At 46.3% G+C, this 16,342-nt stretch overlaps 1 protein-coding gene across 1 annotated transcript; it reads left to right on the top strand.

Moving 5' to 3' along the window:
- The first annotated feature begins 4,677 nt into the window (after positions 1–4,677).
- On the top strand, positions 4,678–15,281 carry SERPINA10 (serpin family A member 10). Its single transcript, XM_065906429.1, has 4 exons — positions 4,678–5,395; positions 7,199–7,469; positions 9,715–9,865; positions 11,774–15,281. The coding sequence occupies exons 1-4, from the start codon at positions 4,678–4,680 to the stop codon at positions 11,963–11,965; spliced, it is 1,332 nt and encodes a 443-aa protein (XP_065762501.1). The 3' UTR covers positions 11,966–15,281.
- Positions 15,282–16,342: the final 1,061 nt, after the last annotated feature.

Here is a 16,342-nt window from a genome sequence, read left to right as displayed (position 1 = left end):
CCCACAGACTTCCTGGTTCCCGGGTACTGCTGAGATATTCATGGCTCAGGGGCGCAGTTTTGGCTACTTTATGGAGAAGGAAAAGCAAGTTCACAGAAGTTAGGTTACATTTCTAAGGTCCAGCAGTCAGGAATTGAGAAGACTTGAGATTCAAGCCCAGGGTGTCTGACAGAAGCCTTTACACTCTTCCCAATACATTCTGCTGCCTTCCTTATGAAGATCCACTTCTGAAATTCCCACAGAACTTTTAAGAGACTCCCAAATGGTCAAATGCTCCATGATGACTTTCATGGCACCTCTGAATCCCCTGTGAGCGCTGTGCTCCACACCCTCCACACCCTCCACACCCTCCATGCTCAGGAGTTCCTCCCAGGCATTTGCCCCAAGCAGAAACCCCCTCACTCCCAGCAGGAAGCAGCCCCTGCCTCCTGGTCTCCAGCTGCCCCTCAGCTGCAGAACTCCAGGGGCCGGAAGGAGAGGCTGGCTCCTGTGCTGAGCCTAGAACCCTGGCCCAGCCTCATCTGCTGCACCCTTCACTTCGACCTCTTCAGGCCGCCACTCTCCACAGAGCAGGTACTTCCCCAGAGGAACACTCTGGAAACTTGCTGGGGCACTTCTGACTTCCACAACCACCTGGAGCAGTGCTATTGAGTTTCCGTGAGTGCGAGCCAGACGTGCCAGATATACTGGAAACACACAGGCCTGTCCTCCACGATGAAGTGGTGTCACGTGACTGCAATGTCCCACTGCAAGTCCATGTGGGTGGAACATTTGAAAACCCCACTTATAAATGATCTGAACTTATAAATGACTTATAAATGACTCTCACAGGGCCACAGGTATTTCAGCTCAGCTAAAAACGCCATCCCCCCCCCCACCACCAATTTTTAGTTCCAATGGAATTTTCTATGAAAATAAATCAGAGGAAGATGTATATTTTTGTTTTTGGAGAACTGAACGTGACTCACCATTGCAGAAAACCACATCACTGGTAGTGATCGTGGCTGTGGTGTGGAAGGGCCAATGCAAGAGGTGTGCAGCAGAGAGCTCTCTCACCTGGCCCCACATCTGACAGTATCACTGCCACTTCTAGTGTAGTCATGGCAGAGCATTTACCTACTAAAAGAAACACTATGTTCTTATAGTTTCCTTTTCCCCTCCATATTATAAAGCATTATTATTATTTTTTAAATTTTGTGGGTAGATTCTATTAACTACAAATTTCACTTCAGAATGGTAAAGGGTACATAAAATATTTATATTATAAAAAAGAGTCTAACAGTCTGAGAGTTTTTGTCTTAAAGTGTCTACATCAGCCTTGACTTTGGGTGTTTGAGGATTTTAGTCTTACGAGTCCGTCGATCCGGTGAAGCAGAGAGCTGACCTTGAAATAGACTCTACATGGCTGGTGGTGATTAAAGGGTCTGTCTCTCCCACTGGGGGTCTTCCCAGGTGGTAGAATGGTAAATAATCTGCCTGCCAATGCAGGAGATGGGAGAGACGTGGGTTCAATCTCTGGGTGGGGAAGATCCATTGGAGAAGGAAATGGCCACCCACTCCAGTATTCTTGCCTGGAGAATCCCCATGGATGGAGGAGCCTGGCGGGCTACAATCCGTGGGGTCGCAAAGAGTTGGATATGACTTAGCGACTAAATAACAATGACAGCTCTCCCAGTGGACTGAAAATTTCCTTGGGAGGTGTTGGGAGCAGGTCTTATTCATTTCTGCCTTCCTCACACGGGGCCCAGCTTTGAGTTGGGGACCCAGGAGGCCTCCCTGGGATCCAGCCCTTCCTTCCTGCGAGGTGTTCAGCGCCGGCAGTAGCTAAGTCCCACGAGGAGCTGGATCTCACTGGGGTGCTGCCTGGCTTGAGAAGCAGATGATTTCATGGAGGAATTGCCCAAGAGTCAGGGGTGCATGATTGCAGGGGATTATGGGAAGCCTCTCTCTCCCTCTTGGCTTTCCCAGAAACGCCACTATCTCCAAGCAGGATGTTAATCAGTAACAGCCCCACGGGGGGATCACACTTTGGAATAGCAAATATTTGCTGCAGGCTTTCGGCTACAAGCCCTAACCGTCTGTCTTTGCCCTAAATGAAGGACCTTCCCAGGCACCAGGTGGCCACTCACTGGTAAGAGCAGTAAATCAAAGGGAGACTTCACAGTGTCTGCCTATGAGGGATGGAGAGAGAAGACCTCTGTCCCCTCTGGGTGGGTTCCCAGGGGAGGGGGTGGCAACCTGGGCAGTGCTGAGCCCTCATGCCTGGACTGGATGGGGCGGCGAGGAGGTGGGGGAGGTAAGAGGCTTGTAGACACAGGGGCTTCCTCCGCAGAGAGGAGGCCAGCGGAAGAGGCTTTGAAGGCTTGAGACATCATGCCCACAACAGTCACTTGCAAGCCCCACATAGCTCCCTGGCCTTCTTCCCAGAGACCTGTCTGCCCGAGCAAGTGAGTCCCTGCAGCTTCCAGATCTGGAGGTGGGTTTGGAGCCCCAGGTACATTAAGGGCTGAGAAGTAGTGAGTGAGAGGTTGATTTCTTACCGCTCAGGTTCTATTTAGGGTGCTACATCTCTGTGTCATCCTTAAACAAGCAAACAAAAAAAATTGGTTTTTAAATTTTATTTATGTACTTATTTTTGGCTGTGCTGGGTCTTCATTGCTGCATGGACTTTTCTCCAGTTGTGGCAACCCAGGGTTACTCTCCATTTGCAGTCCATGGACTTCACACTGCAGTGGCTTCTCGTTGTGGAGTACGGGCTCTAGGCAGGCAGGCTTCAGTAGTTGTGGCTCATGGGCTTTGCTCCATGGCATATGGGATCTTCCCGGAGCAGGGATTGAACCTGTGTCTCCTGCATTGGCAGGCGGATTCTTCACCAATGAGCCACCTGGGAAGCCCCTTAGAAAGTGAAAGTCATGCCCGACTCTTTGCAACCCCATGGACTGTAGCCTGCCAGGCTCCTCTGTTCATGAGATTCTCCAGGCACGAATACTTGAGTGAGTAGCCATTTTCTTCTCCAGGGGATCTTCCTGACCCAGGGATTGAATCTGGGTCTCCCGCATTGCAGGCAGATTCTTTACTGTCTGAGCCACCAGAGAAGCCCCTTAAACAAAATTAATGGCAATTATAATGAAGTGAAGATGAATAGGTTCAGGAATATCAGAGGAATTGCAATTCAGGACAAACTGGCCCACCATAGGCAGTTCCCAAAGAGACAAAGGCCAGGCTGGCTTTTATTAGGTTCCAGGAGGAAGCTGGGGAGGGTTGTTTTGAATAAAAGCTCATTGAAGGAGAATGAGAGTTCAGAGTTATGGCAATTTCTTGTTGGCACCAAGTGATGGGCAGTTTGCTGTTACTAAGGTATGTGGCTGCTGCTAAGTCACTTCAGTCGTGTCCGACTCTGTGCGACCCCAAAGACAGCAGTCCACCAGGCTCCCCCATCCCTGGGATTCTCCAGGCAAGAACACTGGAGTGGGTTACCATTTCCTTCTCCAGTGCAAGAAAGTGAAAAGTGAAAGTGAAGTCGCTTAGTCTTGTCCGATTCTTAGCGACCCCATGGACTGCAAACCTACCAGGCTCCTCCGTCCATGGGATTTTCCAGGCAAGATACTGGAGTGGGTATGTGGAAATCTTCTTTCTTCCTGCTGATCATGAATACTGAGATGAGTGGGAATGTGTGAAACCCACCCTACCTTCTCCTTCTTCAGGGGGATCTTCCCAAACCAGGGATCAAACCAACATCTTCTACAATGGCAGACAGATTCTTTACTACTAGCACCGCATGGAAACCATCACAGACAAAAGTGACTCTGAATTTAAGAGTATCTTGCTGTGAGATTAATTTACAAAGGGTTGTTAAAGCCTGTGATGTAATGAAGGCATGAACCTGGGTACATTTAGTACACTCCAGCCCGTCTTTACCCAGCACATTTAATGCTAGAGTGACCTATGGAATGCAGGTTTGCCACTTAGAATTGGGCTGCTGCTGCTAAGTCACTTCAGTCGTGTCCGACTCTGTGCGACCCCATGGACTGCAGCCTACCAGGTTCCTCCGTCCATGGGATTTTCCAGGCAAGAGTACTGGAGTGGGGTGCCATTGCCTTCTCTGTAGAATTGGGCAGAGCTTCCTAAACACTCGCAGAAAACAGCCGAGCATTTCGCCGAGTAAGGTTGTGCCACTCAAGCTACGGAAAGAATGAGGCCCCAGAGTCTGTGACACTGTTTATCAAAAGCCAAAAGTAATGTGCTAAGTCCCAGAGCCAGGGGGTCATCTTATAGCCGGCACAGCGAGGACACAGCCCTCTGCCTCAACAAGAGGCCTGGGAACCACAGCCTGGCAGCACATTTTGCTTCCGGCGGCCTGGCTCAGAGGGTCTCTGCTGATGGAAACTCTGTGAGGTCTGTGGCCTGGTCCCCAGTGGAAACTGGTGGAGGTTTTTCTCCGTGAAATGAGACACCTCTCCACCCACCAATTCAGGTGACAACCATGACCCTATTTGCTCAGGGTCTCCCCCACCCTGCCTTGGGGAGATAAGCCTTGACCCCTAGGAAGGAAGCGAGGTCACCGGAGGAGCTGTACCAGGACTCAGGGAGGAGGTGGGCATCAGACATTAAGGACAATCTCTGCCTTCTTTTCTCCCAAGGAAGCCTTGCTGCTGACCAGGCCTCCACGCTGCCCGGATGTGGGCGGTGCTGAGCCTCCCGCTGGCCTGCCTCCTGGCCCAGGCGTGGCTGGCGCCAGGTTCCACCCTTGCTTCCCGCTCGCCGGAGGTCCAGGCAGGGCTGGAGACTCTGCTGACTGCCAGAGCCCAAAATAAGACCAACCAGACCAGCGAGAGACTGTGGGCTCCAGAGGAGGAGGAGGGGGAGGAAGACTCCCCCTGGCTTTCGCCCGAGGGGCAGAAGCTCTCCGGGGAGGCCTCCAACTTGGGGTTCAGCCTGCTACGTAAGATCTCCCTGAAGCATGATGGCAACGTAGTCTTCTCCCCACTCGGCCTGGCCTGGGCCATGGCTGCCTTGACTCTGGGGGCCAGGGGGCACAGCAGAGCCCAGCTGGAGGAACTCCTCTTGCAGACCTTGAACCAGACCCGACCGCCACGCCTGCCTGCCCTCTTCAAGCGGCTGCGAGAGAGCCTCTCCCATAACCCAGAGCTGGGCCTGGCTCAGGGGAGTTTCGCCTTCATCCACAAGGACTTTGACATCAGAGAGACCTTCCTCAATCTCTCCAAGAGGTATTTCGATACGGAGTGTGTGACTGTGAATTTTCGTAACACTTCCCAGGCCAAAAGGCTCATGAATCATTACATGAACCAACAGACTCAGGGGAAACTTCCCAAACTCTTCGATGAGATTAATCCTGACACTGAATTAATTCTCGTGGATTACATCTTGTTCAAAGGTACTTGGATAACATTCTGCTCTTCCAGAGCCGTGGGTCTCTTTGCCTGTCTCTTCCTTTCCTTCTGGGCCTGTGTCCAGTTGATGCCAAAGGATTTCCTAGGAACATGTTCTCAGGTTTCGCAAACAGATTGAAACATGCACTGAACAGGTAGGATGTACCCGGCACAGTGCCAGACAGTGTGTCCATTTGATGCCCCTGCCCTGGGGGCCCCGCATGCCTGCAGGGCTTACCGATAATTTTCCAAGCATGTCTACCTAGCTCTCCTCTGACATTCTGACATGGGGAACCTTCTGGGTTATTTTTTTTTAAAAGCAGATCATCTGAGATATTTAGGGTTGCATCTTTGCTCCTTCACCCTCTACTTTTGTGACCTGGGGCAAGTGACAAAGTCGCTTGTCCTCGGATTCTCGGTATAGAAAATGCAAACTCTCCCACCTACTATAGAGAAGTGAGGCTCAGAGAGGTTGGCTAGGTCAAGGTCACAAGGTAAATGGCAGAAGCTGAACTCAGAGGAGGGGTTCATCCCAGGTCCTTTCCATCCTGCCTTTCTCGTGGAGCAGTGGCCTTGCATGGCCACCGTTGTAGCAGGAAGGTGACACGAGGGGACTCGCAATGTCCGGGAGGAGGACTTTCATTGAGCCAGGCCAGACCGATGTCTGTGTGCGGAGTCACACGCCTGCATGCTGGCGGCCAAGGTGCCCCCGCTCACAGCCTCACTGAGCCCAGGACAGGTGGGAACGTCATCGCGTCTGCCGGGGGCCTCTGCCTGCACATTGTATGACCCAAAGGAGTGGTCAGAGAGCCCTTCCTGCAGACAGGGCTGCAGCCAGCCCCAAAGTCTTCTCTAGGTTGGAGCTAACCAACCACAAGGAAGCGAGTATAGACGGAAGTGGGTCCTTCGGGCATCATCTGGAATGAGTGACTTTTGTTCGCCGTGTTTTGTCCAAAGCAGTGAGGGAGCCACAGGTGGTTAGGGGACATCTCCTTGCTTCAGTGTGTGATTCCAGCAGGTCTTTGGGTAGATTCGTGTGTGTGTGTGTGTGTGTGTGTGTGTGTGTGTGTATTTTACAGCCTTCCCTTTTGGCTCAGTTGGTAAAGAATCCGCCTGCAATGCAGAAGACCTGGATTCAATCCTGGCTTGGGAAGATCCCCTGGAGAAGGGAAAGGCTACCCACTCCAGTATTCTGGCCTGGAGAATTCCATGGATTGCTTAGTCCGTGGGGTTGCAAAGAGTTGGACATGACTGAGCGGCTTTCACCACTTTATTTGTGGCTGTGTCAGGGTTCTTGTTTCGTCACACTCCATAGTGGTGGCATGCGGCCTTAGTTGCCCCGCAGCATGTGGGATCTTCCTGTGTGCCCTGCATTGGACCAGGGATCAAACCTGTGTTCCCTGCATTGGAAGGCGGATTCTGAACCACTGGACAATGAGGGAAGTCCCTGGATTCATGTCCTGCCAGTTGAGAAAGGAGCCTGGGAAAGGCTGATCTTTGGGAAATTTATTCTGGCTGCCTGCATGCATGCATGCTAAGTTGCTTTAGTCATGTCCGGCTTTGTGCGACCACAGGACTGTAGGCCCCTAGGCCCTTCTGTCCATGGAGGTTCTCCAGACAAGAATACTGGAGTGGGTTGCCATGCCTTCCTCCTGACTGCCTGAGCTGTGGGCAAAACAAATGCAATAAAGATACCTTTCCTAGTTGGGCAAAAAGGGGGACAGAACCCTGGGCTTTTATTACTTTGGCAAAAATGATGCTTTAGGGGAGGATCGTGTCTACAATGAGTTCCTTTCTTACCTGTTCAGGGAAATGGCTGATCCCTTTTGACCCTGCTCTTACTGAAATGGACACTTTCTACCTGGACAAGTATAAAACGGTCAAGGTGCCCATGATGTATAGGTCAGGCAAGTTTGCCTCCACTTTCGATACGAATTTTCGTTGCCATGTCCTCAAGCTGCCCTACCGAGGAAACGCCTCCATGCTGGTGGTCCTCATGGGGATAGGTGACCACCTCACCCTTGAAGACTACTTGACCACAGACCTGGTGGACACGTGGCTCAGGAACATGAAGGCCAGGTACAGCTCTCCTGTCGCCCTGCCCCAGCTCAGCCTCCCCCTCCCCGTGGGCACTCGCAATTTCATCCTGCGCCTCTCCTGCCCCATGGTGGGCTCCCTGAGGGCAGGGGCTGCATTTGTCCTATTTTCCACTCTGTCAGCATCTGTCACAGTGCGTGCCTCCTTGTTCACTTGGCCAGTCCTTATCAAGGCTGTCCCACTTGTCAGGCATGATGCGTGCATGATGCTAGCCCTCCTCAGGGAGCTCACATGCTAGGGAGGTGCAGATGGGCACCAGGGGAGGCCAGGCCAAGAAGGTAGACGTAAGCAAACACCTAAGATGAAGGAGGGCTGTGAGGGTGCCCTGGGGGGGAGAAGAGTTACAGGTGGAAGTGTGAAAGTTCTGCATTGGGAGCCTGCTTGGTGGGGGTTCGAGGCACAATGAGGTGGCCTGTGAGGCTGCAGCAGTTTGGAGGTGAGGTTGCAGGGGAACCAGCAGCCATCACCCAGGACTGTACGTTACAGGCCCTGGGAAAGACTTGGGCTTTTTCCAAAAGAGATGGGAAGCCACTGGAGCCAAGCTGAGGAGCAACATGGTCTGTATTTGTTGAGAAAAGACATGGGGGCCAAGTGGGAGGAGCAAAGGGACCAGTCATGTGGTCAGCGTAACCGCCCAGATCAGGACAGTGGCAGGTCGTGGCAGCGGAGGTAAGGAGGAGCAGCGGGTCCTGGATCTGTGAACCTGGAAGTCACGGGATTGGCCCATGGACGGGATGTGGGCGAGAGAGAAAGGGGGGAGACAAAGATGAAGGTTTTGGCCTTAGCAACTGGAAGGATTTGCCACATACTGAAAAGGGAGACTGTGGGACAAACATGCCAAGGGGTATGTGCAAAAGTTCAGTTGGAATGAGCTGGATTAGAAATACCTATTAGACAGCCGGGTGTGGATATCAAAAAGGCAACAGCTGGGTATCAACGGCTGGATCTGGTGTGTGTGGGGTGAGGTCCAGGCTGGGGAGTCAGCAGCACAAAAATGGAACCATGAGACCAGATGCGATGACCTGGGGAGGAGGCTGAGCACAGAGAGCAGGGGTGGGAGCACAGGGCAGGCTCACAAATGCTTGTGGAATAAATTAACGCACCCATCAGGGTACAAGGAAGTCAGCACCAGTAAGGAGGCCAAGGTGATGCCTCCTGAATCCGTCAATCTAGAATCTGACACAGAGGGGAGTTCAGCTAAAGGTCCCAGTGTTCATAGTTATCTTCATTCCTCTTCTTTAAATCCTTAGAGCCTGGCAAAGGACTTCAACGTAGTAAGCCCTCAACAAATGTTTAGGTGAATCAATTTGTAAATCAGTCTTCAAGACCTGCCATGTCCTCAGTTACACTCCAGTGTGAGCCCTGCCCAACTCTACCAGAGAGGAAGAAAGAAGGGTTGAGGGGGCAAAAGGAAATGAATATTCATTGGGCCTCTACTCTACACCAGACATTGTTCTGGGTGCTTCACATATGTTATGTCATTGACTCCTCTGAAGAACACTGTGAAATCGGTATTGGTATTTTGGCTGTACTTCACAGATGAAGACACTGGGACTTCTTTAAGACTATTTAGTACCAGTTAGTAGTTTACATTCTTTTATTTTTGAGCCACAGAACCCATCTTTCTAAACAAGGGTAAGAACTCCAATGTATATCTTTATAGGTGGCATAGAAAGACCTGAATGAGCTTTTTGGCCAACCCAACATAGCTAGATAGATAGGCAGAGAGATAGATAAAACAGATAGATAAATATCAGAGTTTCTCTGGCTAAAAATAAATAGGGGGTTGAAAACTTCCTTTGCTCCTCTCCCCCTGACCATTCCCAGACTCCCAAGTTTCTCCTGGAATCCTGGGAGTCCGCAGAATAGGGACTGGAAACAGTCATTCTCCAGGAGTCTGCAGGATTCATGGCAGGAGGTATTTGGTTGGGTTGTTTTTAACACACAGGGAAATGGATACAAAGGAGGCATCTTTCCCTAAAGAGAATGTGAGTCATTGGGAAATAAAACTGGTTTGCTGAAGCAGAAGTAATACATATTTGATAAGTCAGAACTCTCTTCTCTGAGTCAGACCATTACAAAAGAGCAGAATGAGCTACAGTCAACTGAAGGAGACTTGTTACTAGGAATAATCTTGGAGGAAGGTAAAAAGAAGGTGTGACCTTTTTAGTGTTCAGAATCTACAGTTTTTGTCTACGGTTCACCATTATATGTACTTGTACCACAGAAAAATGGAAGTTTTCTTTCCAAAGTTCAAGTTAGACCAGAGGTATAAGATGCATGAGCTGCTTAAACAGATGGGAGTCCGAAAAATCTTCTCACCCTGGTCTGACCTGAGTAATCTCGCGGTTACTGAAAGAAATCTGAAAGTTTCCAAGGTAAGTCAGGCTCTTTCGGGGGGTCCAAGAGAACAGATGTTTTTCCATCCCACTGAACGCTGACAAAAGGCTGAGTCGTAGTAGAAAAGTGAAAGTCGCTCAGTCGTGTCTGACTCTTTGTGACCGCATGGACTATACAGTCCATGGAATTCTCCAGGCCAGAATACTGGAGTGGGTAGCCTTTCCCTTCTCCAGGGAATCTTCCCAACCCAGGGATGGAACCCAGGTCTCCCGCATTGTAGGTGGATTCTTTACCAGCTGAGCCACAAGAGAAGCCTTGTAGTAGAAAACTAGATTAAAATTCCCAAAGACTTGAAACAGTGCCCAAGATGGATGTCTGAAGAATTTGGAGCTACTTTATTAAAACATCTGTTTAACTAATTTATGTAGAGCTCACTCTCTTCTCTCAGTGCTCAAGGAGAAATTTACCCCAAAAGGGACTTGGTTCACAGATTCACTTAGAAGTCCATAAACTGCACCACCTGACCATTTTATTCATTGACTTGGGTGGGTGGAGGGGCTGCACTCTGCGACATGTGGGATCTGTTTCCCGACCACGAATTGAGCCCACGCTCCCTGCAGTGGAATCGTCTTAACCACCTGACGGCCAGTGACGCCCACTGCTTTGGAGAGGGAAGAAAACCCCCGGGGTTATCTGGCTAACTTCCCGCCTCTTCTGAAAACTCCCTCTGATAGATGCCTACAAAACAATCTTCCAGCTTTGTTTTTTAATGTTTGCAGTGACAAGGAACTTATTTGAAAAGCAGCTCAATCTACATATGGCTAAAACTGTTTTTGCGTTTTATTCACATATATATTTTGACCTGTAATTCCCCCAACTTACATTCTTTGTCCTTAGTTCTGCCTCTGTAGCATCCAACATATGCATTTCTGCTACAAACACATGAAAGACTGAAGAAATGTGTTTTGGTTTTAGAGCTTAAATTCTAAATTATTGATGTTTTCCCTTTGCTTACTCCAGGAAGGGAATTTTCACTGCAGGAACTTAAGAGAATGTCTAGGTATTATTATTAATGCACTGTTTTCATTGTCTCCTTTTAGAATAATTATACAGGTCCATTACTCTCATCACATGAGGTTCTTGGACAAAAGGGCCTTGCGAACAGGATGGGTAGCCTATATCCTGGCCACCTGAGTTCAGAAAGACTTCAGGGACCCAGAGGCTTGCTCCAGGGGACACCTTAGAGTGGTACCAGGTTCTAGGAGACTGCTACAGAACAATAACCACATTCCTGTCCCATCTACCTCCCACCCCCTGCCTGCCAGAAAGAAGGTCAAAGTTCTCAGGGGTTCCAGACAGCTTGAAAACCTTCCAGGAGGAATATCAGCTCAGTTCGTAAATCAGTAACACAGGGACTTCCCTGGTGGTCCACTGGTTAAGACTCCACACTCCCAATGCAGGGGGCCTGGGTTCAACCCCTGCTCAGGGAACTAGATTCCACATGCTGCAACGAAGGGTTTGCATGCCACAGCTCAGACCCAGTACAGCCAAATGAATAAATATTTTTAAAAATAAGTAGCACAAAGTGCATGCTCAGTAAGTATCTGCTGATTTGATCCATGTGTGTGTGTTGTGCTCGCTTCGGCAGCACATATACTAAAATTGATCCGTGTGTGTGTGAACTGGTCAGCCACAGAGTCCCCTGGTCCCTGGCCAGAATGAATTTCACAATCGGGTTTCTGGTGTCCCCATGGTGTTTGAGGGGCTTCTGAGGCAGTTGCTCGGGCAATCGCAGACCATTCCCCTCTGCAGATGAGCCCTGTACCAGTACATCCCAAGAGCACAGCCCCGTGGGTAAGGACCATAACAAAAAGTGTTCAGGGGTTCAGTGAATCCCCTCGTCTCCATGAGCACACAAATATTCTTCCACATATTTCCTTTCCTAGATTTTACAAAGAGCGATGATTGAGGTGGATGAAGAAGGTACAGAGGCAATGGCAGGAACCCTATCAGAAATCACTGCTTATTACATGCCTCCCGTCATCAAAGTGGACCGGCCATTTCTCTTCATCGTCTATGAAGAAACCTCCAGAACCGTGCTATTTCTGGGCCGGGTGGTGAATCCGACTCTCCTGTGATTTACAACATGCGTGAGTCCTTGGATCTACAGCGATGCTGGATCCGAGGTATCTGAATCCACAAGGACATTGGCACTGGGCGTCCCCTCTTGTCCTCAAGTGCTAGTCGAGCCATTCTTAGATCTGCATATGAAATTCAAGCTTATTTTAAGGAGATGTTTGTAGGAGCTGGCTGGTATTTTAAGCCTGTTTGTAAGAGCCTATGTTATTAACTGAAACCATCTTGGTATCTGGACTTAGCAGAACTCTATTTCAAGATGAAGTCTTTGGGAAGAAGACAAGTACACATTCTCCATGGGTCATGCGCTTCACTCTCTTTACTGCTCCCTGGTGCAAATTAGTGTTTTATTTTAACCTACTATAGAATAATTTCTTGGCGACTAAAATTAGAAAAAAGAGAGCTGTAGTCAGGCCTGATCCCAGCATCTGCCGCCATGTGGTTTTGTCTACGCCATGGAGCCATTAACTGAGCTACAGATCTTTCAGTTTAATCTCTTAATTTTTTTTGTACAAAGCCAAGAAACGGAAAACCAGAGAAAGGGCCACAGTAAGGGTTTCATGGGGCTTCCCAGGTGGCGCTAGTGGTAAAGAACCCGCCTGCCAATGCAAGAGACATTGAGAGACTCCAGTTCAATCCCTGGGTTGGGAAGATCCCCTGGAGGAAGGCATGGCAACCCACTCCAGTATTCTTGCCTGGAGAATCCCCAGAGGAGCCTGGTGGGCCACAGTCCATAGGGGCACAAAGATTCGGACACAACTGAGCGAGTGAGCACACATGGATGCAGGCAAGGCTTTCATGGGCCCCAGGCCCTTTTGCCTCTGTGGATTCCTTCTTCCATTTTATAAACACACACACATATATGTGTATATACATATATACACACACACATATATGTGTGTATAATAAAAATATTTTATGACTGTATTTGTATAAAGGTGAATATACTCTGGGTTATATCTGTCTTTTTACTAACGCAAAGCATGGAACTTGTTTATAGCAAGAAGTAAGACATCTTCATGGGTCCCTGAAAGTATTGTGGGCCTGATGTCCTATGCCTACAGCATCTAATGGAGAAATCATGCAGGGCATCTCAGAGGAAGGAAAACCAGCGCAGCAATGGCAGAGTCAGGGCCCTGCCACTCCCAACTCCAGGCCCCAAGCCCATTCCACTCTTTCTTCTTTCTGTCTAAAGCATCTCATGGGGTGCAGTTCAACAGGCGGCATGTGCTCACGTCTCAGTTACCCATTGTGATTAAATAGAATGTAAGCATGGACTTTGTCCCAAGGTTCAAAGAAAGATAACAAAACAGTTTCTGAGCCCGTCATCATCTTTTATAGAGATAAGAAAATATTTTAGGAGTAAATTCAGAGACTCAGGGATAGAGTTAACTATTTTTGGAATGTCAACTAGGTTGACTAACCACCTAATTGGATTTTTATCTGTTTGCTAGCCAATTTAAATATACTTAAATTTACTGTATAGTTATTCCTCTTATTAAAACTGACAGATTTATGTGAATAGTACCTAATGTGAATAGACAATAATAACAAGCTGCAGTCTAGAGACTGACTCTTTATCATTCTAAAACCTGGATATTAGTTCATTCCTGTATGCCCTCCACATGCACTAACTGCTATCAGTAAGCCAGGCAACTCTAGGGCCTAGAAAGAAACAAAAATAGAGGACTAACTTCAGTTGACATCCTTAAGTGATTTGTTACTATTCAATTATGAGGTTCGTTTGTAGAAAAACAGCAGAAAGAGAAATAAAAGAGGGCTCAGTCAAATTACTCATGTCTTTAGAAATGAAATCTAAAGAAGAAAGCCACAACACCCTCTGAAATAAACTGTGTTTAGAGAACACAATACCCTCCGAAATAAATTGGCCAAACCCAGTGATAAAAGGTTCATTATTATCAAAGCATTCATAGAACATATACTCAAACTCTTGCCTTTTCTGCACATATTTGCACAAAACGATGATGACATGGGACAATGATATCCAACGCATTACTCTTTAAGGCAGAAAATGGCCCTATTCTCTATAAAAAAAATTAGTATTTCCCCACATATGCTTAAGAAGCTCCAAGGATACTAGATTTTCTAAATATGTATGCATGGTGAAAAAGGCAGATGAAGGAAATATGTAGCTGATCTTACAAAAAAATCTGTTTCAACCGAAGAAGAAAATTCGGAATATTCTAACAATACTTCACTATATTTAAGGGTCAGATTTTAAAAACTGTTCCTACACAGACACATGCACACTCATACTCACTTCCTAACACACATGCCACAACTGAGATCAGATTATTGAATTAACTGAATTCATTTTATCTTCATGGTATAAACCCTAGTCAAGCTGAAGATACTGTTCTATTTCAATTCAAATTATTTCACATATGCCACTGACTGTAGGTTAAATGGACTCACTCTTCCAGAATAAGGCGTCTTTATAAAGCCCAGGAAGTCAAGTAACAAAAATGATTTTTAAATGTAACAAGGTTATGGGAGCAAAGCTCTATATGCTCTTCTCTATTAAGTAAAACCTTTTTAGTTCTATTTCTGCCAGTAAGATTGATTCTACAGGTCTGTTTTTTTGCTTATAATGCTGATTAGTGACGTTCTAGAACCTATCCTTAAAACTGCAAGTTTCCATAATTAACAAAGATGTTTCTATTTCTCTGCAGCAACAGTTAGAGAGAGATGTGTCTTTGTCATACAACTGGTTGAAAGGAACTATTTGATAACCTGTTAGACTGAGAATTTTTTCAAGAGTATCAATCATTATTTCTGGTGGAAATTGAGATACATACGGATATTCATAAATGTCACCACTTGTTTTTTGCTCTATGTATCTGTCCTTGGAAGTATAATTTTAACAAATATTTCAACAATTTTAGTAATTATCGTGTTCTCTTGGAAAAAAAGAAAACCTCTAAACATAACTTTGATTGACTGTCTTAATTGATAATTTAGTGCCTAAGATAAGACTGCAGCTGACTTCTGTAGATTGCTGAGCTTTATAAGCATTAATGACTTTTCTGTCAAATCATTTTCTTCTTCTCCTGCATGAATGGTAAAGAAAAAGTTCTAACTCTGCTAAACTTATTATTGAGCAAATAAAATTCTGCATTTTATTTAAAGTAACAGAGTCAATGCTGACTATGAACTAAAGTGCTAGAAAAACTGATGCCGCTCTGACATCCATTGTGTACCCCAGATGCTCTCTCCTAGATCATAATGTATTCAGTTCCACGTTAGTGATGTTAGTAGGAGACATCACTAACATGGTTAAGTGAAATCCACAAAGAATGTATGAGCTAACCAGTATTGTCAAGCTCCTCATATCTAATCAATTTTTAAATACTGACAAAATGAATGGTTGAACAATTCCATTTACCTGATGGTCCTTCAATGAAAGAATAATATTAAGCATCACTAAAAATAGCCAGAAAAGAGGCCATAGGTAAGGAAAGGGGGAAAACAAACACCATGAAAGCCTCATACTGAGTAGCTGTCCCCTTGGGTGATTTTAGTTGATGTCTGTGCCCTTTTCTTGTTCATTACTTAAAAATAAACTGTCTTTAATTACAGAATAAAAACTACAGAAAATATTTAAAACTGTTTTCACAAACACAGGTATCTCATTAACCTATGTTTTATTTTGAGTAAATTCATTATTCATTATTTCACATTATAAAAAGTAACCACACACGCATATGCATTCACAAATTAGATCATCTTTATCATACATCAATATATTTTTTTAAAAAAACAAATATTTTCAATATCAATATAATTATATGCTGATTGCATTTTGAAATAGAGAAGCTGACAATAGCTTCATACAGTATATCTTAAGAATTGACATTTTTAAAATTAAGAACTGTATAGGCTCCTCAGGCAAATTTTGATGGAAATAATAGCATTAGTACAAATAAATGCTGTTGACATAGCTTAAGCATGATAGCTTGGAATAACAGCTGATTCAAACTAGATTCATCATTTCTAATTCAGTAAGGACAAATACAATCTAAAATGTAAACAAAGTATTTATAAAATAAATTCTTCTAGGTAACAAAGGAAATCATCAATCTATTATTTTTAAGGTAGTTGTAGCTAAAAGTTATCAGAAATCTTTGTAGAATTTTCATTGCCAAATTTTAATTTCGGAATGTCCAGGTACAACATCTTGTCACCACAATCGCAGGACTGATATAATTTTGGACAGCTGTTTGTACCGTTTCAGTGTGACTTTTCCATTGGGCTTGGAGATTCGTGAGAAAATGCAGTGTCTTTTTTACTCCCAAGTCCCCCTTCAAGTGATTAGCTAGGCAGGGTGATTTCAGTTGATTTGGGCCTTTCATACAATT

Source organism: Muntiacus reevesi, chromosome 15 (genome assembly GCF_963930625.1).
Source record: "Muntiacus reevesi chromosome 15, mMunRee1.1, whole genome shotgun sequence".
Classification (NCBI taxonomy): Eukaryota; Metazoa; Chordata; class Mammalia; order Artiodactyla; family Cervidae; genus Muntiacus; species Muntiacus reevesi.
The sequence above is the reverse complement of the archived record's forward strand: the minus strand, read 5'-3'. Positions and strand labels throughout refer to the sequence as shown.